The sequence below is a fragment of the Thunnus thynnus genome, chromosome 20 (assembly GCF_963924715.1).
Source record: "Thunnus thynnus chromosome 20, fThuThy2.1, whole genome shotgun sequence".
Classification (NCBI taxonomy): Eukaryota; Metazoa; Chordata; class Actinopteri; order Scombriformes; family Scombridae; genus Thunnus; species Thunnus thynnus.
Window position 1 is genome coordinate 8,813,505 of NC_089536.1, and position 26,882 is coordinate 8,840,386.

A 26,882-nucleotide genomic window follows, 5' to 3' on the forward strand; every position below is an offset into this window, starting at 1 on the left:
AATACGCTCATTCACTTTCTTGCCAAGAGTTAGATGAGGAGATTGATACCACTCTCACCACCACTCCAGCTACATATCTACGGTAAAAACATGGGCGTGGTATCAATCTTCTCGTGTAACTCTCAGCAAAAAAGCAAATCTTACCCCCCAAAATGCTGAACTATTCCTGATGGGCGTTAGACTAGGTTAAGATGTCTAATTCCTCTTTTTTAAGAGGGACTTTTTTAAAGTTTTTGCAGGAACAAACTAGAAAGTGTTTAAGATCATAACTGATTTTAAAAAAACACACTGTGTCACACATATTGGTCAATCTCACAGATGGATTTTTCTCTCGGTTGCAGAAATGCTCCCGCTAAATAATGAGGGAAAGTTGGCGTACCACAGATTTAACAACATAACTGAGATTATCCTGTTGACTCTCCCCAAACATCAGTGATGTCAGACTCTCTAATCTCATGGGAATTTGCGCAGTCCATCATGAATCAGTCTGTGTTCATTTGTAGTAATCGTTCCAGAATGGGCCTTAAATCTGGGATTCCCTCGCTAATTGTCAGGATATCCCATTATGGTATTAAACAGCCTGCTGGGCCTCAGACTGTGTTGTCAGAGGCTTTACCATCTAGCCATTTGGTGGGACAACCTAATTTTTTTTCTCCAAATACTATTAAAGGGGACATATTGTGCCCATTTACAGGTCTGTATTTTTAATCTGGGGCTTTACTGGAATGTCTTTGAATGAAACAGGTCATTTTAGCTCCTGTCTCTTTAAGGCCCCCCCTCCCAAGGGCCCACTCAGTTCTGATTGGCCAGCTCTTGGAAGCGGCCCTTCGGCAGACATCTGTCGGCTGCGGAGGCTACTTCAACAAACCATGAAACAAACTATAGTAGGATTTCACTACTTTTTCTCATTCTTTACTCAAGATACACATGGAAAAACCTTAGCAACTAAGGCTATGGAACATTTATGGGCATGCACGACAAGGTAGAACAAACCAAACAAACCACTCAGGGCAGGTTGATGCCCTGACTTTTGACTTGCAGGGAGCATTTCTACATACGTTAAGATCAAGTTTTGGAACTTTGACCATGTTTAACATAGATATCCAACATCATAACAATATATGAATTACAAAAAAACAGAAAACGCATATTAAGTACCCTTTAAAATTAGGCTTGATTGTCAGTTAACATTGAACCACTTTTCTGTACCTTGAACATGCAGACAACTTGCTGCTCGAGAGAGGCTCCCATCTGCAGGAAGGACGATCCCTCGGCCTGTGAAGAGCAAAAGATTCTCATTTAAGGATTCAGGCATGGATTGTCTTTCATGGGGTGAAAGCTGAATGACCCAATAGCATTTCCGGAGCTGGTTTTCCTCAAAGACACTTCAGCTGGGTGGATGCTTGCTCTCACGAGGGTTTCAATTGGTGTCTACATGCTGCCTTTATGCCCTAGAATATCTTTCAAAAATGTAGAAAAAACATTTTGTGTTTCATTGTCTCTCAGGTCATGAAATATTCTTCACCTGTGAGAGCTTTGCTCAAGTAAAATATCCTGAATAAATCACCAAACGAACACTCAAGGACTGTTGAACTTTCTGTCACAACAAACACACACAGAGGAAAGCTTTTCAAATTAACTTGTCTGCCGCTCCTCATTTTAGCAGCACCTTTAACATTGCTACTGCTGTGGAACATTTAAATTTGGATGAAACTTTACCTCCAGGTGGGCAGTGCATATTGATCATTTATCGCGTAAAAAATTCAGTAGGCTGACAATCACTTGTAAAACTGCCTCTGTTAAAAGTCACATAAGCAACAGAGTATAACAACCTTCCAAAACCAATTAAGTTGATGAAAGGTGACAAAAATAAGGTGCAGAAATAAGAAATGACTAAGTGGGGAGTGAGCTGTGCTTGAATCAGCTTTGTGAAGGGTTTACAAATCTTCATAGATATCCACGATGTCCTAAAATGCAGCATTTGAAAGACCATAACAGTTTACAGCAAACATATGAACGATTAAGCATTAAAACTTGAATCTACTGGGCGTGATATAGTATGCAGCTGTCAAAGACTCACTTGCAACCTACTGCAATAAAGATGCAGATGCAGAGTGATGTGTCTTATAGGGAGCAGTTACCATGAATATTCAAATTACAGTTTGTACCTTTACAGATGTTCACATTTTACGACAGAGCTTTTGTCTATATTCAGTCTCAATCTGGTACAAGTGTCTGTGAACTGCATACACTCACTCCTGCTGCTCTCTTTCTGTCAAGAAGGGGTGGTCCGATGTTGTATCTGCTTGTGTGTGTGTGTGTGTGTGTGAGAGAGCATACATTTGCATACATACTATCTGTATGCCTGTGTGTTAACAGCTGAGATGGAAAGTTATTGGAGTTCACAGCACTTATGTCCTTCACACGGCATTCAGATAAAGTAGAATATATGATTGAGAAGAAGAGGAAAATTTGAAAATATGAGTGACCTTACTGTTACATGATCGAGTTAGTTATTTAATAATACAACAAAGTATTAAAATGAATACCAAATGTAAAATATATAAAATTTATATAAAATAATAATAAGAGTGCTTTAAACCTGAGAATCAGGTATATATTCAGTAAGCACTGATTCTGTGATTTGCAGGTCAAATACTGTATGCCTAGATATCTGAGACCAAACTGGGTCCAATTTGAAATTGGATGAGTTTTCTGGATATCTAGGTTACATACAATATAATGTAGTTTCAATAGCATTTGAATGACTATATTTCAGTGTGAAGTAGGTCCTAATACATGTTTAAACACAGTCATTTAAAGGAGGTAAAAGAACACTTACAGTATAAGTCTAAGACTGCTTGAATGATTGCTTTTCAACCAAATTTAGCCCAAATTTGTAGACTTCAAATCCTCAAAACCATGCTTACTGGACGGATTGACACAAAAATATGTATATCAACATAAACTGAGGACATAATAAGTGTACACTGCATTCAGTCTACACTTACAAAAGTCAATCAATATGACATTTTAGGCTCAGTCACAGCCCTGTCCCTGTTTGTAATAGTTTGGAGTTTGGAGATCTAAGAGGCCTAACAGCGCTGTAGGGCACAAGTAGACCTGTGATGTAAGCAGGTGCAAAAGTATGCAGGGCTTTAATACAAGTAGTAATACTCTGAATTTGATTGGATAACAGAAAGGGAGCTTGTGCGAGAGAGCACAGATTGGGGTAATATAGTCTCTTTTTCTTTACATCTATGTACTATACAGCATCATCATACACTAACTAGAGAGAGGAAATAGGCCTATAAGTCTGGGAAATCTCAAAATACACTGACACACGTATGCAGATATCATACATAAGACAGCAGACAGTGTTAAACTGTCAAGTGCCATTTGGGACCAGGTCTCACATCTTCTCAGTCTGTTCTCGTCTCAGATGTGACTAACTGTCATCTCTCCTTCCTGTTGCTCTTCATTCTCCCACAGCTCAGAGGCTCTGCAAAGCCCCCAGAGAGCTGTGAGCCAGAGGAATACCAGAGGAATATCACATCTAGACTCTTCTTCATTCAGTTTTAGCAGTTTCATCTCAGTCTGGGTTTGTTTGAGTCTCACCTCCGGAGGCTGAAACTCCACTAGACCACTGACTGGGCTACGCACCAGAATAGCTGTAAAAATAGCAGTACACAACCATGTCAGGCTGTCACTGAATAAATAAAAAATGGCACTTGAATGGCAGCCCTGGTTAACTGTAGCGTCCCACTTCAGCTGATATGACGGAGGAGAGGTGAGATACATCATTTGAAGAAGTATCATTAAAATCCAATTAGTTGTGTCTGAGCTATTAAACAAACAAATAATGTGGTGACACCCCCTCCCCGGGCCAATCAGTGTTGCATCACTATCCAATTTGCAGTTAAATTGTGAAAAATCAAACAAAGTCAGAGGCAAATGAGTTGAAAGACATCCACTGTCCTCTTCACAGTGATATCAAGGACGAATTACAACGAAATTACCTTATTTTCCGTGTCCAACCCTTTCGCACGCATACAGACACGCACTCAAATGAAAAGACAAAGTTCACCCTCCCCCACTCTCATCCTCCACTTCCCAGCCGTCTTGTTCGCACCGCCTTGGCAGTGTGGCTGTCACACACAGACGTAATTAGCAGTCCTACTGCAGGAGCGTATGGTAATGTGACAGGAGGACGGTGGACATGGTGGTTGCTCACACACTCCTCTCCTCCCACGGGGAGAACTCTGTGCCATACCTCCCCTCAGTGGAAAGATTGGTGCCGATCAAACAGGAAGCAGGTCGCACACTCACACACAGACGCTCACACACGTGGACTCCGATACATTTGTCATGCTGCACTCTCTAAAGGCTGCATTTATGCAAGCTTCCATCTCAAAAATGGGAACACAGGCAAATCTTGTACTTTTTACTTCACTACATTCAGCCATGGTTACTTTTAAATTGAGTTTTTGCATACAAAGCCACTGCCAGCAGTATATAAAAGTATATATAAGTGAACATATTCTCAATCAAGTGAAATTCGAATGTAATTATATGTTTGTAGATGACTGTATTGCTACTTTAACTTAAAGAGGATCTCCAACAATTTTGTGTTCAACTTCAATAAAATTGAGGATTTCGCAAGAGACAGATTAAAAATGACCAGGGCTCCATTTACACCTGTCATTGACATGTGATTTATATCTGGATACATTATCTGGATAACGACATCTGTGGGTCTTTGTATTTACTGAACACCTGGTATTAAAATGTGCTTTTACTTTCTCAATTGTGACCGCATTGTGAACGGATCTCAATGTGTACTTGTGTACTATCTTTTCCAGAGCTTGCTTCAGTTGGCAGGAAAAGGCGGAGCTAGGCTTTCAACTTACTGGACCGATTTTTTTTTCTTGTGAATGTCGTCACGCTCCACGGATCTGATCACAATGCGAACCTGACCACCTCCAAATGTGGTCTGGCCGATCCGACTGCATTCCGATTACTATGCTTTCTGAGTGCATTGACATCTTGCATTAATGTGTGTTTTTTCTTATTCATATAACATCCAGATACAGATCACATGTTGATGCAGGGTACAAATGGGGTATAAGAGACTACGTCTACAGCCACACTTGCAGTACTGTGAAGCGATAAACGACTGAGGCACTGTGGAGCTAACGTCAGCATGCTAACATGCTCACAACGATAACACAAGCATGCTGATGTTAGCAGGTATAATGTTTACAGTTTTTACCTCCTTAGTTTAGGTTGTTAGCATGCTACTTAGATATTTGCTATTCAGCACTAAACGCATAGTACAGCTGAAGATGATGAGAATGTCATTAGTTTAGAGAGTATTTAGTCAAAGTACTGGATATATTGAAATGTTAACAGAAAGTTAAGGATCCCCAAAGTGATTAAATTCATATTGAGAGAGACATGAATGTCTGTAGCAAATTTCATGCTAATCCATCCAATAGTTGTTCGGATATTTCACCGAAAACCACAAATGTCAACTTGTTGACGCTGACATCCTCTGGGAACCATGAATGTCTTTACAAAATGTGATGGCAGTCCATCAAATAGTTTGTCCATCAAACTATAAGATTGTGGTGGACGAAACGACTGACAGAATGGTCAAAAATAATGCAGCAGAGGCTGAGATATCCTGATATTAGTCCCTATGCATCAAACAAAAACACTGTATTTTACACTTCCAATAATGCAACTTGATAGACCCTCTCTGCCTTTTAAATGCACTGATCTTTCAATGCCCTCTGTTAAATATTTGTAGGCTTCAAGCCTAAACTGAGATTTTCTCAGAGTTGACAAAGATCTTCCACAGCCACAGGAGACATTATACAACTGTTTTCATGGGCTGAGTAATAGGTTACTCCCTGTGACTAGTAAACTGCCATCTAAATGTCACCAGTGTCCGTCTCACAACCATGACTGTTCTCTTAGCATAGAGCGCATACAGTAAGATGGATAAACGCCCATACAGTGAAGCACACATACACAAGCCAAAAAGCATCCTGAACCAGATGTTTGAGGTTTTTACCCCACTATAAAGAGTTTTCAATGGAAGGATATATAAAGGGGGTTAATCTGTATTATGCGATTGCAGACAGTACTGTGGTTACAGTGAGCCTTTGCGTGTGAGTTGTACATTAATGTCGGTTTAACCACAGGGTCACCCTGCTGAAATCAGCCTATACACACAAGCTAAGCAACACACTTAAAATTATAAGGATCAGTTCACCTAAATGATTTAAAAAAAAACATGCATTACAATTCAAAACATCATCAGCAACTTCTCTTTCCTGGGAGAGTCCTGGTTATTCTGAACTGTCAACAGTTTTCAATGAGACCAGCCATGATTTTAGAGGTCATTAGTCCAAATTAGTCCAAGTCCTGTGTGTGAGTGTATGGGCCCAAACTATGTAAAAAACAAAAAATTAAATAACAATATTTTCCTACATTTTGGTCTAAATGTTGTTTACTGCCACATACTTTATGTACTGCGAAGAATACAAAATCCCTTTGAATTTACTTCTTTTTTTTGCCCAAAACAATCACATTTTAGGATGTTTTGAAACCCAACATTTGTAATATGGCATGTAAACGTACAATGCTAACTCTTCGTCATTAAACCCTTCAAATTCGTGAAAATATTAGCAAGGACCATGACCTCAGTGTTCTCACTGGTTGCTATGGTCCTGCATGGGACCGGGAATCTGAGACAGATATCTCTCAAAACCTCAGAACATCAAACCAAAACTATCTCAATGGTTAGCTACCACTGGTGGGAAGTAGGCCAGTAATTTTTTCAGTAATGTGGGTGAACTGACTTTTTAAATAGAAACAATCCTTTCATAGAGTGCAAAAAAATTGTCACATGATGTCAACATATGTTTGTTTTAATAGATAATTGGACTCTGTCATGTGTATCTTTCATGTCTTCTTTATGTTGGCAGAAGTGGTTAACTGATAAATTTTCAGCCATTGATACATAATCAACCACTTCCATGAATAATTTCCTTACGTTTTGACTCTACACTGTGTAACACATTCTGACGTGGATGTGATGTATTTATCAAGAAGTCACAGCAGGCTGGATTTGAAGTTTGTGTGTCATATAGTGATTGTTTACAAGATACATCTCTCTCCTTATTCTACATGCATTTAAAGGGATGATTATGCAAAGAATAGGTGGACAAGCTAACAGAATTTGATTATGTATTCTTCTAAAGTCACGCAATTTACAACAGCCAGTTTTGCAGGGAAAGTTCTCCAAGCGTAAACATGATGCAAATGGGATTTACATGAGCCAGAAGCAACATTGTGTTGATGAAAAGGAACACGAATCAAATATGAGCATATTAAACAATTACTATGAGGAAAGAGAGGCAATAATTATTAATGAACATAATATCAGATTACTGTAAGAGCAAACAAACAGGGAACAGAGTGTTGTGGTTTGTTTTTATTACATAATCTTGAATTTGAACTTGACCATCAACTGTAAAATCACTAAAATCTGCAACTGCACTTTATTTTAATCAGATGTTTACAGTGAGCGTTTGAATTTACCTCAGTAATGAGCTACTGCCTTCGCAAATAAGGAGCTAAATACACACAGATTGCCACCGCAAATCCACTTTCTTAATAAATCTGGCCCTTAATGCCACAGCATTAGTAGTTTGACTGACTGCTTTATTGAAATTATTGGGCCATGCTGTGAAACTCGGAGGTGGCCTGGCTATTAACGTACTTTCATTCCCAGTGATAAAAAACATTTCCAGCAGGAATACTGTGTGGCGGTTCTGGGCTTCTCATGACCTGTTTATGGAGTTTCTGGTTTCTGGACCATGAGGCCAAGAGAGAGCCAGAAGTGAGGGGGTGGAGAGCACAGACAGAAGTACAGAAGGACAAACAGAGAAAGGGGGTCAGTCTGGCCACAGAAACCCCAAAAACAGAAACTACACTGTGATCCAATGAGAGACGTCTGACTCATTGCATCACTTCGGTCCAACATCACAAACAATGTGTGACCTTAGACTTCAGCAAGGACTGAGACTATAACTCCTATAATATAATCTTCTACTGACAGCTTCAAATTGTAATAAATGACGTTATACGCTCCAATACTCAAGCTCAACAGTGTCTTTGCCTCAAAAATCCATCATGTGTACACTTAAAAGGCACTTTTGTTCCCATTTACTGGCAAACACATAAAGCTGTCGGCTTTGTTTATTTCAGATTTAATCATCGTCTACCACGATCGCTCATTATTTGTTGTTAGTAACTGTAATGAACAAAAACTGGTTTGTAAGTGATCAAATATTCACTATGTATTCCTTCAAAAACAGTGAGGAGTAATTGTGTTTCACTACAGCAGATGCAAGTTGCCATCTTTAGTTAATGAATCTCTTTTTTTCCGTTTTACTACACCCTAATTATTGAACAACTACTAACGAGTAAACGCCATTGGTTTTACACGAGCAATTATTCTCTTTTATATGTCCTGTGAAAATAATTTATCTCCAAAATGTCACCTATTCAGAAACTCAGCCCTATTTGAAGCTTGGTGATAATGCATTTTTGAGATAGCCCAGTGGGTTTTGAAAGGTTTTTATAAATCTCTGTAGTAGGTAGGTGAATTTTCTCAGAACCACAAAGTTAACAGTGCCAATATGAATATTTGCTACTTCTATCAATTCAGAGCCGCACAGAAAACTCAGGTTAATTTATTGGACTCTCAGTACCTTTTACACAGGAAGTTAAATTTGCTTCCACCAGGGAAGAGGTTTTACCTCATCAAAGACATGTATGTTGGGGTTAATTCTCCTGCCAGTGTCCCTGACAACTGGCACTGGCAATAAGAACTGAAGTTGCTCCCCAGGCGCTGCACTATAAGATGGGTCAAATGCAGAGGATAAATTTTGATTAAATGTATGTGAGCGCTGAGAAATGACAGTAAAGAGGGTCTTAATCTCACTCTTAACCTCCCTAGAACTGGTACATCCACGTATATGAGGTCTTTTATTCCATCAGCTACTATTTTTAATACAAATTTGGCCCGCTACATGCTTGTGATGGGAGCAGTCCCTTTCCTAAAACAGCTGTGTTTGGGACCTACTGCTACTACTGCTAAAAAAGAAAGTAATCCATTGACACTCCTGTTCACATACTTTAGTGCACTTTTACATTAGGCACTAAGTACTGCTGATCTCATTGAGGTAACTCAACAGTTTAAGGACTTTTTCTGTTTCAGCACAACACCCCAAACAAAGTACAAAGTGAGATCCATAAAGAAACGTTTTTCCCCGTTTTGTGGAAGAACTTGACAGAGCCCTGACCTCAACCCCATCCAACACCTTTTGGGATAAACTGGAAAGCACCAAAGCGAACCAGTCCTTATCACTCAACATCAGTGGCCAACCCAGGGGTAATGTTTGTGTGTCCACACTTTTGGCCATGTAGTGTATCTGAAAACCAAAAATCACCAGAGATATATGGTTTTCTCAAGATAAGATTATTATCATAATCATTGCATTCATAATTGGAATACTCATTTATCAGACAGTGAAATTTTTTGCAAAATAAACTGCACATTTCCAGGTCTACATTTTCTCAGACTCTATTGGAATATCTTTGCATGATTTACAGTTTTAAAAACACCTTATTTATCTTATACTAAGCGTTTACGTGGTCCCTCAGTTCAGCCTATTTTAGCTCCTGTCTCTTTAAGGCCCCCCTCCCAATGAGCCTCCTCTGTTCTGATCGGTTAGCTTCTGGTTCTGGAGGCTACATAAACAACCAGTAGTAGCAAGATTTCATTTCTTTTTCTTGTTCTTTACTTAAAATGGAAACTTCTCAAATATGTCCATACATGTTTGAGCTGGAATTCAACCTGAAATATGCAAGTGAACAACACGAACAACCTTAGCAACGAAGACTACAGAACGAACGGCCATTTGTGGGTATGAGCGAACAATCTGATGTCATCATGAGGAGGAGGTAGCACTAACTTGCACTTCAGAACAGGCTGAATCTCTGGCTTTTGACTTCTAGGGAGCATTTTTTATACATGCTCACCTCAAGTTTTGGACCTTTGACCATATTTAACATTGACATTGATTATAATAGTATAAAAATGACAGGAAATCACAAGAAGCATGTAATGACCCCTAAAGTTTTTTGCTGTCCCCCCTCCTACCCACCACATCCTGTTTGTGTGTCTTGCAGCCCTCCAGTGTCCTCCTTCCTCACTTCCCTCTCTCATCTCCTTTCCTTCTCCTCCCTGTCGTCTCCTGCTCTACTACTCCCATGACTCAACATCTGGATGCAGCACCCTCTAATGATAACCCAGCACACTGCAATAACTCACAGCCAGCCTGCAAGGAACACACACACACACACACACAAAGAGAAAACATACTCAACCTCTGATTTTAAACTCCTCCAAGACACATGTTACAATATTTTTTCTCTTTTCCTCACAGGCCCTATTGAACAGTCTTTATGCCTTTTCTCAGCCCTTCCTCACGCTCTCTCATTTCCTCCTCTTCACCTTTGCTTGATATATGTGCCGTCTGACAAAAGACACACTTCCTCTCCTCCCTTCAATCTTTTCATCTTTGTCTCATTCCCTCCTTCCTTGTTGTCTGCCATGGAGAGATCACTGAGACAGGAACCATAAATAGGCGGCCCGGGCGGCTGCTGCTTCTTTTTAAACCTGCCATCAAAGATATTCATCATCATCAGGCTATTGATAATCAAGCACTATTGAGCTCTTTTATCCCCTAAGAGAATCATGCACTCACACATATGTCTTTCTCCGTCCAATCCACCTGTCCCATTGTGCAAGACACCTCTGACAAGCTTTTTTCTCCTTGCTGACAACAAAGGAGTGCGTAAGAGAGAGAACGAGACCGAGGGGGAGTGTGAGGAGGAGGGGTGAATGAGGCCTTCGACAGGCAGACCTCAGAGGAGAGTGCTTTACTCTTTGTGCTATATAGAGAACTGTCATTCAACACTTATGGGCTTGTCTGTGTGATAAATAACGTCCCATCTGCGCCTTTGTCTTTCATTACTGTCAAGCAGAGGGGTTAAATAAGCCAGACTGAGATAGTCGTGATCAGCTTTCAGCAAATTACAAACCAGAGATTGTTGATAACGTTGCCCCAAATATTTTGGGGCAAAGTTTCATTTCGGATACTTTGCACTGTGGAAATACTGCCTGAGATGAGCATCAAAAGCATATCTGGGGTAAATATGAACACCTCCTTGCCATTTGAATGTGCAGCGGGGAAGGATAGGGGGGGAAGAGAGAAGTTACACAAGGAATAGGCAGCAAAATAGAAAAGTAGAAGGAAAAGTAAAGTGAATGGTTTGAGTTTTGAGTGAATGATAAGAGCTGTGGGGGGTTTCAACCTCCTGAAGGGTCTAATTAACAGTTTAATGGGGTCCTGGAGCTCAGAGAGAGCAGAAGGGAGCACAGGCCTCTCGCTTCTAGCCACATCCTTAATGGATTCAGTCGGCGCACAAAGAAGCTAAAAAACTGGATTTAAATGTGTCAAGAAGTAAAGGTGATGAAGGGAAAATGGTAAAACTGTAGGAGAAGAGAAGCTAAAGTGAAATGACACAAGGTGAGAAGTGGACAGAGACAGAAATAAAGAAAAAAAAAGCACAAGATGATGGAAGAGAAAAGGAAAAGAGCGGGGGTAACAAGAACGTCTGTTTTACTCATGAAAGCGGAGGAGAAGAAAACTTATCTGTGAGACAGTAAAACACCGCCTTCAGGCAGCTGTCAGCCAAGCTTCATCAAAGCATCTTTCGCCTTTCTCTGTCTCGTACTCACTCACTCTGCCTTTCCTGCTCCACCATCAAAATACAGCAAATCAATCACCCTCCTGCAGCTACAACTCCTTCTGTTTAATACTCATCTATGCCGTGACATCTGCACATACCTTTTGATTAACAGGAAGCTGATAAATACATGCTATGGTTTACAAAATGTTGCCTGAGGGTGATATCCAGCACTCGCAGTCACAGAGCTACACTTCTCAGCTCAGTTTAGATGCTTCTTGTGCTGGATCAGTGTAGGAATGCACCCGTTTGGCTCCGTGTGTGCACTCACATGTGAGGGTGTTCATTTGCATGTGTGTTTCTATGTGTGAGAGTTGCTTCTATAAATACAAGGTGTTGATGATGACAGTTAAGCGATTAAAGGAAGGAGGGGAAGCGTGGAGCATGAGAGGAAGAAGGGATGGAGCCATTTTGCAACTCAAAAGTAGAAAAAGAAGTATAGATTAAGAATCCGTCTGATGTCATCAATCTCCTCTTTACAATCTAACTACACAGCTCACTGCCCTTCATCTTCATTCATCAGTGAGATACATGATAAATCATAGCAGGAAAAACCTGCTGCTCTTCAAGTACGCAGGGATGATTGATTGAGGCATAGATCGCCCGTAGCATTTGTCTCCCCTTGCAAAATTTCCCTTCCCACAACTCAGACTTTTCCCAGCCAAGGATTAGAGGAGCTGATGAGGGTCGATGGCTACAGTCATCGCTGATAATTCGCCCATCTGTATTGCTCATATCCAAATATTTGCATGCAGTGAGTTGCTTGCCAAAGTAGGTTTCACCGCTCTGACCCACTTAAGTTGTTTTAAGCTGAATGACGGCGGTGTGGAAGAGTTCTGACTAAGACAGGAGGATGTGAAAGGTGGGTACAGGGTTTACATTACAGGTTGTTGTTCATCTTATTCCTAGAATCTTTTTCTTGTCTTCTTAATTGCTCTTTATATGTGAGTCATGTTATTTCACCACTTTTGGGTTATATTTTCTGTGTCATTGCAGTGACATAGCAAGAAGGCAGACTGCTCTAGGACTAGTTAGGGCTTCGGGGTAACGACGCGCCAATGCTGAGATGATTTATTATTTTGACAGTACCTTGTATGGTATGACAACTGCAGAGCCGCCACTGATGCCCACGATTGGCAGAGCTGTCTGAGTGGAGAGGAAGTCCAGGATCTGTGCCACTTCAGCCACCTGAAGACCAAACAGACAGATTGAATGTTTGCATGAATTAAAATATCACAGAGCAACACAATTTTCATGAGGTTGTAGTTCATGACGCATCACTCTTTTTCTCCAGAGCGATGCGTCAGCTGTAGAGTCACTTCTGTTCCTCTCACACTTTATCACGAGCAGAAAAATAAATTTCGCCTCATATGAGCACAACGGTCCATCCACACTCTCTCTCTCTCTGCGGCCTCCCCACTTCTCACTCAACCTGCGTTCAGCATCTCTGTCCACAGAAGCAGCCGTCTGTCAGCTGCAGCTCCTGGGGAGCTGAGAGGACAGCCTCTGGACAAACTGCCTTCACCGGGCTGACTGACAGCAGAACTTTCTTTATTTATTTTGTATTCATTGTTTCATTGATACAGTTAATAAATTGAAAACACACATAAAGTGGGATATTTGTGTTACTTGACCAGCTGTCTGCTCAGATTACGCTTCACTAAATGCAACAGAAACAGACTCGGAGCATAAAACCCATGGGGGATCTCCATGAGACTGTCTCGAATTCAGTGTGGATTGATTAATTTAATAAAATGGAAGCATACCATGAGAAAACGCTTTCTATGTGAATTGGACACAGTCTCTCTCTCTCCAGTTCGCCAGCCCTCCCTCACCATTCAATGGCTGCTGGAGACGGAAGACTGTCATGTCCTCACGCAGACAGCTGCTCTGATGACGTCCCCCTGTCCTGTTGCTGATTGGCTGGAATAGTGTTGCGTGATTCGGTCCGAGCCACTTTGTTTTTCTCATTTACAGAGTCACGGCTGTGTATGGACACTGGATTTTTTGTCAGCGCACACACAGAACAGACAGCTAGCGGACCATGAGTAGATATTTGCTGAATTTGACAAAAAGTGTATTAAACAATCTTCCTCCCAAATCACTTACTCTATCTTTAAATTCAGATTAAATTATAAAATTTGACTGATAGCCATGTTGAAACTGGAAGGGTCAAACTGTTCTGCAACGTTTAATCTTATCACAAAATAAAATTTGACCTAATTTCAAATTAATTTCAACTTTCAGTCTCAATTTTTAACACAACATGGACAAGAAGTGTCCAGCTTTTGACCTCTAGCAGCACTATGGAGCAATGTTTCTATAAGCGGGTCCATGTTTTGTTGGTTGTTGTTCATAATACACACTCCTGCCAATGGTTTCACACTTTCACAGCAATGCACCAGCAAAAGAGGTAAGAAGAAGACTACTTGCCAGTAAATATAGATGTAAACAATGCAGGTTTCAAACTATTTAAAAAAATGGCTTTGCATAAATTTAATGAGGGTGGAAAAGGTACACACAATGTATTTTGATAAGTAACACTGAGTGTAAACAGAATCTTTGTTTGTTTACAAGAAAAGTCCGCAGGGTAGCTTTTAAAGTGCTCAAAAAATGGATATTTGAATAATTTTGCCCATGACAATTGGGCAAAATCCATCTGCCAAGCAAGATCAATATACAGTACTGTCGAAAGCTCCAGAACAGCTCATGCTACTTAATCATCAGGGACAAAGTGTATGTATTCAGTCATGTTTTTAAGGTGGACCAGGCAATTTTGCATGTAGCTGAACTCAAAGAACAGGTTTGTCTGATCCGATGACATAAATAAAACTCACGTAATGTAACTTCAAACATTCCTCAGACTTAAACTGCTTATTTTCTGACAGGAGTCAGCGGTGGAAATAACAAATTACATTCATTTTACTTTTATTTTACTACTTTGAGTGCTCCTTCCCCTGGTCTTTAGAAGACTATTTACAGTTTTCTTTTACGATTTGATGTCACTTCTTTTCCCTTTACGATCAGGAACCATGCAAACACCATAATTTAATTTGAGCAAAGATAGTACATGCTTGGCATCTCAATTAGTTCTTCTTTGTGATTTAAACTGATGGGACAGATGCTTTTTTACATAAAAATGTTGCCTTGCACAGCTTTGGATGTGGGTGATTGAACACCATGACCCTAGAGAGGATGTTTTATCAGGAAACCCAAAAATGCATAAATCATTTTTACCTGAGCGCCAGTACCCCAGCCCACATCATCCTCAAACACAACGCCGTGCAGCCTCTCTGTTGCCATAGTATCGCAGAGCCGTGTAAGCAGGTCACGGGGATTGGTGTCGTTGACCAGCACGGTCACGGGGCTGACCACCACGGGCAAGTCAACAAAGTTTTCCCCACTGAGACGACCTCTGACCTCATTCTGGTAGCTGGAGCCGCTGAACACCACCGCCACGTTGATGGACGGGTGGAGGAGGAGCGGCCGGGCATGCAGGGGGAGCGGGGAGGAGATGAGGAGGAGGAGGAAGAGGAGGAGGAGGAAGAGAGGAGGCCAAGGAGAGGAAGAAGGATGTCCCCTGGGTATGGCCATGATGGCAGCCTACTGCCTGAAAAGGAGGGTAGAAAGAGGGAGAGAGAGGGAGGGAGAATGGAAAGAAAGAGAGCAACAGTCAAATATACAAGCTGCTTTACGTTTATGATATTTTTGACATAATACCTCATAATCCATCAGTACATATCCATCCCTTATTTCATTCTCCTGGTCTGTCTCTCTCTCTGACCCTTTTGTATGGCAGTATTAGCCCTGCATTTAGACTCCTGTGTCATAAGGTGAAACTACGTATGTGTGCAAATGTGCATGCGTGTAATCCTCCATGATCCAGTATCATGACTATAATCACTTATCCATCTCTACACATCTCTGATTCAGCACACACACACACACACACACACACACACACACACACAGTGCCAGCGGGATGCCAAAACTGTCACACAGGTCGTCGACCCTCATCACTGGGATTACATTACATTACATTACTTCAGCCGGCCTCGCTCTCCACGTGGTGTGATGCCATCGGCCAAGCCACAAAAATACAACAAGTGAAACAGCTGCAACACTAATTGCTGATGAAATCTGCATATTTGTAGGTAACATACTCATAAACCAACGTACTGGTGCTGTTATGTGCAGTTTTTGTGGCTTTCATTTGAATTTAATTATATCCTCAAACATTGTCAAAACCAACTGGAAACACATTTTTGTAAGCACCGAAATTCAGTGACAGTCACGATGAGGATATTAGTGAGGGTGATCACACACTAACCTCGCAGTGATTTTATATCACAGACATTTCAAAAACACTTTAAAGCAGGTTTAACAGAAGTTCATGGCAGAAGCAGTTACGGAGCAACATAATCATTCATTTGAAGTTGTGTTTCTGTCCAGCTGGTGAATTTAAGTCCAATATTCACTCTCCTTTAGCTCTGTTTTTGACTTCTACAAATCCTGAGGGAAATATCTGGCTCTTTAGCAGCTAAATGTCCCACTATGTTCACCAGCTAGTCACTAACTGTGTCTGTTTGCCATTTGGTGCTGAGCAGGTAGTGTACAGTAAGTTTTTAATAGCGTTTTCTCTGAAAACAGCTGTCTGCTGCAGTTGAAAACAACACTATGAGAGCAATGAGAGTGAACCAAAACAGTAAAAATGTAGTCAGACAGCTGAACAATGAGCTGAAACTTACTATAAAGCTCTGTAAAACCGAGGAGAGCTGCAGAGTTGGGTGATAATTTTCTGTAAGTTCATCACTACAAACAACACCTCAGACATTACACACTGTCATTTGAATACATTCTTATTATAAAAATGTTTGTATGTAGCTTATGTAGCTTTTCTACAATATGTGTGTTTTCAGCTGAGTTCAATACAAACATTCAAGTTTAGAAAATATAACAATTTTCAAGTAAATTTTATCTATATTGTCCAATATCACCAATTACAAATTTGCCTCAAGGCACAAAACACGACACTGCCTATCCTTAGATCCCCCTGCTCTTCTCACATTAAAGATCTGGTGAAATGAAAAATACATTTATGCCAAAAAAGCATTTTTAAGTTTTTAAATATCAAAATCCCTCTCTTTTCTTTTTTTGATCACTTATCCTACACTTGGAGGTATATGCGACTATAAATTTATCCAATCAAATGTGCTTTGTGCAACCGGCTAACCCCCTCCATCATATAAAACCACACTTGACTTCATTAGTTTGTGGATTGTTGTGGTTAGTGGAGCAATACTATGGGTTTGAGTTGTGTGTGTTCATATATCTGTTGGTGAAATCTTTACTTTTACAAAAGAGAGTGGTCAAATTGACTAATTTCTCCTTTGGTTTCTGCCTCCAGATCTAATAGGGTGGTTGACGGAGATGTGGGTGGAAGCAACTTTTAAAACAAGTCTTGTCTGGTTCTCCTGAGACTTGATGCACGCCAAGTCATACCCACGTTCAAGCCATCGAGTTGACAATCCCTTTATAATTATACCCCACACACATATACACTTTCACTCAGAAATATGTGACATTATGGAAGCTAAAGACGCTCTGTCATTTCACAGGGACTTATATACAGAACAGGAAATGCAACATGAAACCCATACCTAGATAATGTACCAAAACTGTTTAGATGTCTCCGAAACCCAATTTGAAGAAGACAAAAAAACAAAACAACCTTGTCTTACAAAATCTGGTGTGCATCCACCATACAACTCACAGCAATTTTACCTTCAACATTTGCATCTGGATAAAGCCACTTCAATCAAAGGCTTGCTGTTTGAAGATCCTTCCTTACTGAATCAATACCTTTGAAGCTTTGATAAAGGCAGGTGGGCTTTCTTATAGCAAATAAAGATCTGCACATACACACCCATATTTGATACAGGGTTTTATATAGACAGTCTGTCTCATCTGTGGCCATCAGAGACACGCTGATAATTAACAGCACCTCCTAGCTTTGATTCAAAGCTTCTTTCAAAGCAACACAGGGTTAAATGTGTCCCACCCCTCCTTACTGTTCATGCTCCTGGCATATCAATCATCCATCTTAATGAGGTTTTTAAACTCCAGGGCTTTAGGTGCCCAAAGAAATAAACATACAGTTTGAACTTTTGAGAGACAATCCAATCCCTGTCATAGATGCTGCTAACAGATTAATACCTCAGTCAATACATGGTCAAAGCTAGAATGACGGATATGAAGCAGCCTTTTTTGAGGAATAATTCATGGATCTGTGTGTTTCTGTTAAGCCTTTCTGACATGCACCCCTTTATGTTAATCTGATGGCACTTCAACATGTCGGTCTCGTGTCTGAATAAGAACCGGAGACGCTTTTACGTAAAAGTTACAACAGCGATCTTAACATTTCTATAACACTTTCAACACTTTAAAATCTGACTTGAAAGCTGTCAGATTAAAGTAAAGACCACAGCGCCACAAGATTAAACATGTACAGAGGGAGAGAGTGTGCCTTGTTCTTAGATTACTGTTATAGATTTATTATATCAATCTCCATCTTTTATGCACAAAGAAAATTAAATCAGTTTAATACTTCTATGAAATGCTGTGGAAGAGCCAATTTTAAATTGTTGAGGAGATTCTTATCTCATTTTCAGATTTGGTGCAACTGGAGCGACAGAGTTTAAAAAACCTTCTTACAACCGCAGTAATAATCAGACCAGCCCTCTCTTCCTATATTTTCCGTTTTTATTCATGCCGAGTGCATGGCTGAGTAAATGTAAAGTGGATAAGTAGAACAGTATGTTATGAGGATGATGTTTGGCTCCACAATCTTATAGACACAGTGATGTTTTCTTCAAGATATTTGGGTTTGCAAAAAGTCAATGATGTTGCACATTTTTCTTAGATTGTGCAACACCACTGATAATATTAGAAATGTATTGAGCAGTGTCATCTGCATACAGTGACATTTTGAAAATTTGGCCATTGTGGATATATTATCAAGTCTAAATAGACACAGGGGATTATTGGAGGGTAAACATAAATAAACCCACATCTCAAAATCTGAAATGGGATTAAGCAGATCCCCCAGGTGGTTTATAAACATTTTATACACTGTAGTGGGCTGACTTACATCATTATATCTCTTGTAAATCCTGGCATTGTTTGTTTTGACTCACTGAGATCACTTTATTTGTCTCAACTGATCTCCACAAATAGTATTTAAATGATTCATCACTAATAATCTGTTCAATAAAACATTACAAAATAAGAAAGTAACTTCCATGTACAGCTGAAGCAGAAAAACAGATTATATTTCTAACCTCAACCCACCCTTTTATGCACCACCACAGCTGTGCCGCTAATTCTACAACCTTACAGAATTACAGAGTTAATATTGTTGACAGAGAGACATCTTCATATCCTGAGGGTTGAGAGATGTTTTTGCTTAACATTATTAAAGTCTGTGGATGAGAATATTTTCATATTCTGAGATAGATTTATAACCATACACAGTACCGTACACAGTAATTACACCATGTCGCTGGAACCTAGAGGGGGAGTATTTGAAAATTAAGATTATATGGAAATGGTGGCCAAGTAGCACCTCCTGGATACTGGTAAATATCAATAGTTCTCTAATGTGTTCAGAGCTGCCAAGTCTTTGACATTTTGGCCGTGAGACTCATGCAACTGACAAAGTTCTCACAATCTCACGCCATAGATGCCTTTTCTCACGCTAACTTTCGTCTTTGCTTCCTCCGATGTAAAATTTGTTTGTTTTTGTTTTTTTAATTTTTAAGCAAAGGAACAGCAGTTTGTTTGTTTGTTTTTCAAGTTCAGACAGGCTGAGGTGCAGAGCGTAACAAGGTTAAGGTTTTTAATAGGTTGTCTGCATCAATCATCATCTGTTCGAACTGAAAGCAAGGAGGGCGAGGAGCATAGATCTTTCTTAACCTATGTTTTGAAGAAAAATGTGTGTTATGTCTGGAGTCATTTTATTATGAACAAAAATTAGTACTACTAAAATACCCCCCTATACCCTAAATGCTAACTCAAATGCTTTGGGAAATAACTGTTCACTTTTAAACCACTTAAGTGCACTGACTGACCTCTAAATGTTTAAGTAATGCAGGAAAAATCAAACCAGTTAAATGTATGGCTATATGGTATGGTATATGGCTGTATCAAGTGTTCGTTTAATAGTGTAATCTCTGGGAAAAAGCAGCATAATGGCACCTCAGATTAGCAGTGGGTGTGTGTGTGGTGGGGGTGGTGGTTCAGAAGTTGACAGAGTGGGTGCATCTGCTCCAGATTAGCAGCCATATACTGTAACAGAGTGTGATTATGGCATAGAAAGGATGTGAGCCACAATGTGTTGAATATGAATTTCAATCACACACAAACACGTCACATAACAACCAGCAGACTGCCATCTTTTGCCAACAGTTTTTAAAATTATTTTAAATACATACAAAAAGATTCACACAGTGGCAGCGAGAGAAAGATTAATAAAATAATGCACACTTATTTTCCAAAATTATATTCACGTGTGCAGATCAAGTGAGTGAGCGTGGCGGTGCATGAACAGGATTTCTATCATTATGTAGATTTCCAGATGGAGTGCAGCTCTGCCATCAGGGATAAAGTCTCTCCTCGCTCACTGGGACTCAGGTAGGGCTGTACATGTGTCAGCATCGACATGACTACTCACACACACACATCCAAAAATCATCCAACCGTGTACTATTAATGAAAACTTAGCATACAGCTGTAGTGATAAGTTTTTGAAGACACAAGATAGAACATTGGAGAGATGAACCACGGGAGTACTGTGTGACAGTGCACACAAATGAGGGAAGCAAAGACTTGACAGAAAAAAGGGAAAACCTGTAACAACAGAGCAGCCTTTCCTATACTCCACTGGTTGGTTCTCATATTGGTTGCAGGTTGATTTTAACAGCTTTCAAGATTATTCAAATATGATATATTGAATGATAAAAACATACTTTGCTATTGCCATACAAATGTATCATAGCTCTCTAAAAGAAATTTATAGTTATTTAGCAATTCTGAATATTTTCAAGTGGACATATCAAGCTAATTTCCAGGTCTATATTTTTATTCTGGGGCTCTACTGGTATATTTTTGCCTGATTTACAGTTTAAAAAAACCCTTATTTATCTTATACTGGTCCTTTATGCAGCCCCTCAATTCAGCCTCTGTCCGAAACAGGCCATTTTAGCTCCTGTCTCTTTAAGGCCCCCCTCCTGATGAGCTAATTCTGTTTTGATTGGTTAGCTTCCAGAAGCTGCCCCTCTGCAGACTTCTGTTGGCTCAAAAGGCAACATAAACAAACAGTGGAAGTCAGACTTCTCAAATGCATCCGTACATGTTTGAGCCTTAAACCAATCCGAAATACGCGAGTGGACAACATGAACAACCTGTGGAACAATCTTAGCAACAAAGGCTGTTTGTGGGCATGGGCAAACAATCCAACGTCAGTTCAATGGGGACATAGGGGTAACAAACTAAATGTTCAGAGCAGGCTGAAGCCTGAGCTTTGGACTTTCAGGGAGCATTTTTACATACATTCATCTCAAGTTTTGGACCTTTTACCTTTGACCATGTTTAACATAGACATCCAACATTATAACAGTGTAAAAATAACAGAAAATCACAAAAAGCAGGTTATGTCTCGTTTAAGCTTATTGGCCTGTGACCATTTTTAAAAAATGAAACATCCTAAAAAATAAAAAATCATTCTTTCATTGATCTGTTCACCTCTCTGATCATGAGACCTATGACAGGTCTTGATTTAGGTGTTTCATGAGCTAAAAAATAGTTCACTGCTTGAAAGGAGTGTAAACCTAAACTCTTGTTTGTCCGTTAGCTAATAAATTTGCTGCATTTTCAAGTGTCTATAAAGATAATTAAATGTCATAATAATAGAGAAAATAAATATAATTATTATATAATTATTATTATTATATTATGAGAGAACCTGTTGGACCACATGTACAGCTGGTGCTTCCAGTCTCATATACCTCCTGGGACATACAGTAGATACAGTGGGGAACATTCAGTCATTTTACGACTTAGCTAGAATATGATGGAGTCCCTGTACTGAGTCCCCAGGGGGCGGAGAGGAAATGAGCAGAGAGGATCTAGTTGATGGGATGAGCATCATCACCAGAGAATTATCAACATGTCTGGCTTGAACCTTGTTTTAACCGCACCTTCCAAACTGATTTGATTGCATTAATTAGGGAGCTTGAATTAGTGGGCTGGTATTAATGTAGTAGACGGTCTTCTCTCATCAACATACTGCAGGAACGGTGCTCTGACAGCTGCATGAAACATCAGGATTCTCTAGAGCCTCATTTATGCAGACTTGAGATCATTCCAAGAAATCCCAGTGTGAAAATTTATTCTGCAGCAATGATTTCATTATTTTCTGATACTGGTATTCTGGCTGAATTTAAAATGCAAGAATTACTTCACTGTGCTTAGCTCTGACACCTGTAAGTTAATGATGTATGAAAAAATGACTGTTGCCATGTATCTTTCACCACTGGCAGCAGATATTATATGCCATCTTGGATTTTACATGCACTCTATGGCGGTGAGTTGTGTTTCTTTTACTTAAAGCAGCTATGATCAATATCTTTTACAAAACCAATGTATCAAATGACAGTGTGTAATATCAGAGGTGTCACTCATAGTGATCAACCTCCAGAGAATTATCACCCAACTCTGCAGCTCCCCTCAGCTTTGCAAAGCTTTATAGTGAGTTTCAGCTCATTGTTTAGCTGTCCAGCTACTGTTTTAATTCACTCTCAGCGCTCCCGTAGCACTTTTTTCGGCCGCAACAGGCTCTAAAATCCCACTGTACACTACCTGCTCAGCACCAAACGGCAAACAGACTGTTAGTGGAGCATTTAGCAGCTAAAGAGCCAGATATTCCCATCAGGATTTGGTAGAGAGCAAAAACAGAGCTAAAAGAGAGTGAATATTGGACTTAACTTCACCAGGAGGACAGAAACGCGACTCCAAATGAATGATAATATTGCTCCCTAACTGCTGGATGTGGAAATAAGCAACTATTGGCTAACAAGTTCAACATATCAACTTAAAAGGTGATGATATGTCAGGGTTTTTTCTTCTGCCCAAAGTGGCAGGAAGGAAGTATTATCAATATTTTTACATTAGCAATGGATCGTATGTGTATGTGTAACACTAACTCTGCAGTTCCCCTCAACGTTTTACCATCTTTGACCTCAGTGTTTTGGTTCTTCAAAGCTCACCTTTCCTGTTTTGCTTCACTCTTACCTCTCTCATCAGCATAATTTCCAATTGCCGCAAATAAGCTCTTTTAAAAACCCACTTTACGCTACCTGCTTTGCACCAAATGGCAGACAAACAATCTCTGCAACAAGCTGGTGAACATAGCAGAGCGTTTAGCAGCTAAAGAGCCAGATACTTCCCCAGGAGTTGGTGGAGAGTATATTTTGGACTTACATTCATCAGATTGCCAGAAATATGACTCCAAATTAATGCTAATGTCGCTCCGGTTCTAATAAATGTCTAAATACAAACTGTTTGCAAACAAGTTGGCCATACCAACTCAAAAGGTGATGATATATTAATGTTGTGTTTACAGTGCGTTTCCACCCCAAGTGGCCAAAAAAATCATGGAAAGCGTTGAGAGATGGACTAAAACATTGCTAATTATTACTAACACACCTGATATTGGCATTTTTTTCTCCTGATAGGCTGCTAAGAAGCTCACTTTCCATCACTGCCCAGATTTTTTTGTCAGCGATATAACATGTGTGAGAGTGAAAACTAAATGGCAATTCAGTCTGATTATCAGGCTACACATTCACATCTGTGATTTTATATATTCAACATTCCTCCATTAACAAACTTTATGAGCAACAGATGCATGAAATTTGTTGATCAGGTGTGGTTTTTGTGCTACTCTATATTAAGCTTGTGGACACCTTGCAAAAAATTTTATAAATTGTTTAAGACTTCAATACAAGTCACTACTCTGAAAAAATCAGTCAGTTTGGATTAATGAGACTCCAGTCAATCTCTGAAGTCATTTTTTAAAACAGTCACATTAATGGTGGTGAATATGACAGTATAAACACCGCCATGGAGCTTGAACCACTCTGTCAACGTCAACCAGCTCAACTGCTCCACCCTTCTTCTCCTCTTCTCATCCCTCCATCCCTCCGTCTCTCCTCCTTATGGATGACTTGTAGAAGCACGGGTTGATTTGTGAGTGTTACACATGCAGCTCACACAAGCACACGCACACAGCTAATAAACCTTCCACATACAAATTAAACTCACAATGTGAATAAATGAGTGTGTCATGCTTAACCTCTGAGCTTATTATGAAACATATCACATAATGCCTGCCACATAAATTTATCATAATTAGGGTTTTAACTGCTAATATGGCAACCGCATCTCTCTGTGGGTTCCTGCTCTCACACATAAAGATTTGACAGCTTTACAGGAAATCGTTGCAGGCCGGATGTATCGGTGGAGATGAGTGACGTTGACGGGACGGGGGCATTTCTAGATCGGCTTGGCCCCCTGCCACTCAAATGTAAAGCAATAAAAATCTGCAGCTGTACTTGCTTAAAAAAGACATTTTACACACTTACAAACACACAAAATATGCAATCATTCACATAGGCAAACACATTTATTCCTAATTATCTATGTCAGCGGTTTCTAACCTGTTTGGCCTGCGATGTCTTAAAATAAAATTACTATCCCTTATGACGGGTGTAGTATGTATGTGTGTTGTGAACAGCTAAATTTGTCTCATCTGATGGATTTTCAGAAGCCTGAAGCAGCAAAAGTATCAAGTATTTCACAAAAAGGCCTAAAATTTGACAAAAGTCAAAGTACTTCGATAATATTTTGTGTAAAAGAAATACGTTTTGTCTTGTATTAACATTTTTAATTGCCTTGTGACGCTTTGGTGACTAAACCAAATTGGGAATCAATTGTCTATGTAACTGATTTGAGCAGCTAAAACTAACTGTGAAACATGATGTTGCAACATGAGGCATCTAGTATTTTACCAAAATTAGACAACAAAATAAATATAATTTTGTTAACAGGAAGTATTTTGTTGTTTTTTTTCTTGTACTATCCCTTTAATCGATATGTGACCACTCAGATTTATTTTGGGACCTCTTAGGGGGCCTCAAACCCCATTTTGGGAACCACAGGTATATATAACTGTGAGCAGCTACAACAAACTGTGATGATGATGTTGCAACATGAAATACACAATCTGGAGCAAATCCCAAAGTGGGAAAAGTATCCAGTATTTCAACAAAAATGTAAAAAATTGGATAAAATTATTCTTTGTAGGAGACATACAGTATGTTTTCTTTTTCTTTTAATAATGTTATGACATCTGTCTATGTAAGTATGAACTGTGCATCTAAAAGAAACTGTGGTACATGATGTTACAACATAATATATGTAAAGTGGAGCAGTTTGCAGCCTCAAGAGGGATTTTCAGAAGCCTGAAGAGGTAAAAAAAAAATATCCAGTACTTCATTAAAAAATGCAAAAGTTAGACAAATTCCTTAAAAATAAATATAGCATACAAGAAATATGCTTTTTCCCTTTAATCATCTTGTGACCCTTCTGGTTTATCTTGGGAACCCATGTTGGAAAGCACTGTCTATGTAATTATGAACTGTGCATCTAAAAGCCTCAGGAAGGATTTTAAGAAGGCTGAAGAGGTCAAAATTATCCAGTATTTCATCAAAAGAATGAAAATATCAGACAAAAATCCTAAAAGAAGTAAATAAAAACAATTTTTTTGCATAGTCATTTTCTGGTTCTTTTATCCTTTTAATCATCTTGTGACCCCTTTAGTTTATCTTGGGACCCCTGAGGGCCCCATACCCTATGTTGGGAACCACTGTCTATGTAACTATGAACTGTGCATCTAAAAGAAACTGTGGTACATGGTGTTGCAACATGATATATATGTAAACTGGAGCAGAGGGCTTCCTCCACTAATGGAGAAAAATGAGAGCTGCTGCATGCAGCTTATGGTGCAAATCAATGAGCATTACCAGATAACTGATACGACAGTAAAACACTGCAACTGGATCATCAATAATCCATAAGTAAATGAGTCATATTGGAGTAAGAGTGCATGTATGGACGGACTGTACACACACACACACACACACAAACACACTCCAAACAAGCAGTTAACCACCAAAGCTCAGAGTGAAAAATGCTAATATGTCCTCTTAAAATAGTTCCTGTTATAGTAACAACTGGCTGTTCTGTTTCTGTCAGCAGCAGATGGGAGCTTTCTCTCGAGGAAACCCTTCACTTATGAAAATCGAAAGTATGACTGCAATCGTATGTGTCTGTTCTAGTCTTTTTGTCTGTCTGTCCCTCCCACTTATGTATAAACTATGAATTCCTGACAGTAGATCAGATTGACAGACTAAGAGTGTGAAGGAGAGAGACTTACCTGCGCTTTCTGCTGTCATCCAACTTCAACTCCTGCTGCTCCATCGTTCCCCCGGCTGCTTTCCTCCAAATGTTGCTTCCTTTTCTTTCTCTCTATTCCTGTTTCTTTCCTTTTTTTTCACCCGGTTTTCACCTGCCTCTCTCCCCTCTCAGCACCTGTAGGAGTACGCATTTAGACCAAGTCTCTGTGTGAGAGCGCGTGTGTGTGAATTATCAGTGACTGTGTGTGTGTGTGTGTGTGTGTGTGTGTGTGTGTGTTTGGCAGCTTTGGATGTCTGCACACTCCCCTGGAGGACTTCACAACGTGACAGCGATCTCACTGTTTCTCCTAAAATTCTCTCATTCTAACTCCTCACTTTCTTCTCTCACTTCTCTCTTTTTTTTTTTTTTCTGTGACAGTGACAGCATTTACAAGTGGTCACGAAGGTGAAGACAGG

At 39.7% G+C, this 26,882-nt stretch overlaps 1 protein-coding gene across 1 annotated transcript in view; it reads right to left on the reverse strand.

The window, feature by feature from the left end:
* The window catches only part of LOC137172173 (glutamate receptor ionotropic, NMDA 2C-like), a 68,072-nt gene extending 41,479 nt beyond the window's left edge, over positions 1-26,593 (reverse strand). Inside the window, exons 1-4 of the mRNA XM_067576461.1 lie at positions 26,447-26,593; positions 15,130-15,502; positions 12,982-13,080; positions 1,210-1,275 (exon numbers count right to left, since the gene is read on the reverse strand). Coding sequence (XP_067432562.1) covers positions 1,210-1,275; positions 12,982-13,080; positions 15,130-15,486 — 522 coding nt within the window. The 5' untranslated portion in view covers positions 15,487-15,502; positions 26,447-26,593. The remainder of the gene's footprint in view (positions 1-1,209; positions 1,276-12,981; positions 13,081-15,129; positions 15,503-26,446) is intronic.
* Positions 26,594-26,882: the final 289 nt, after the last annotated feature.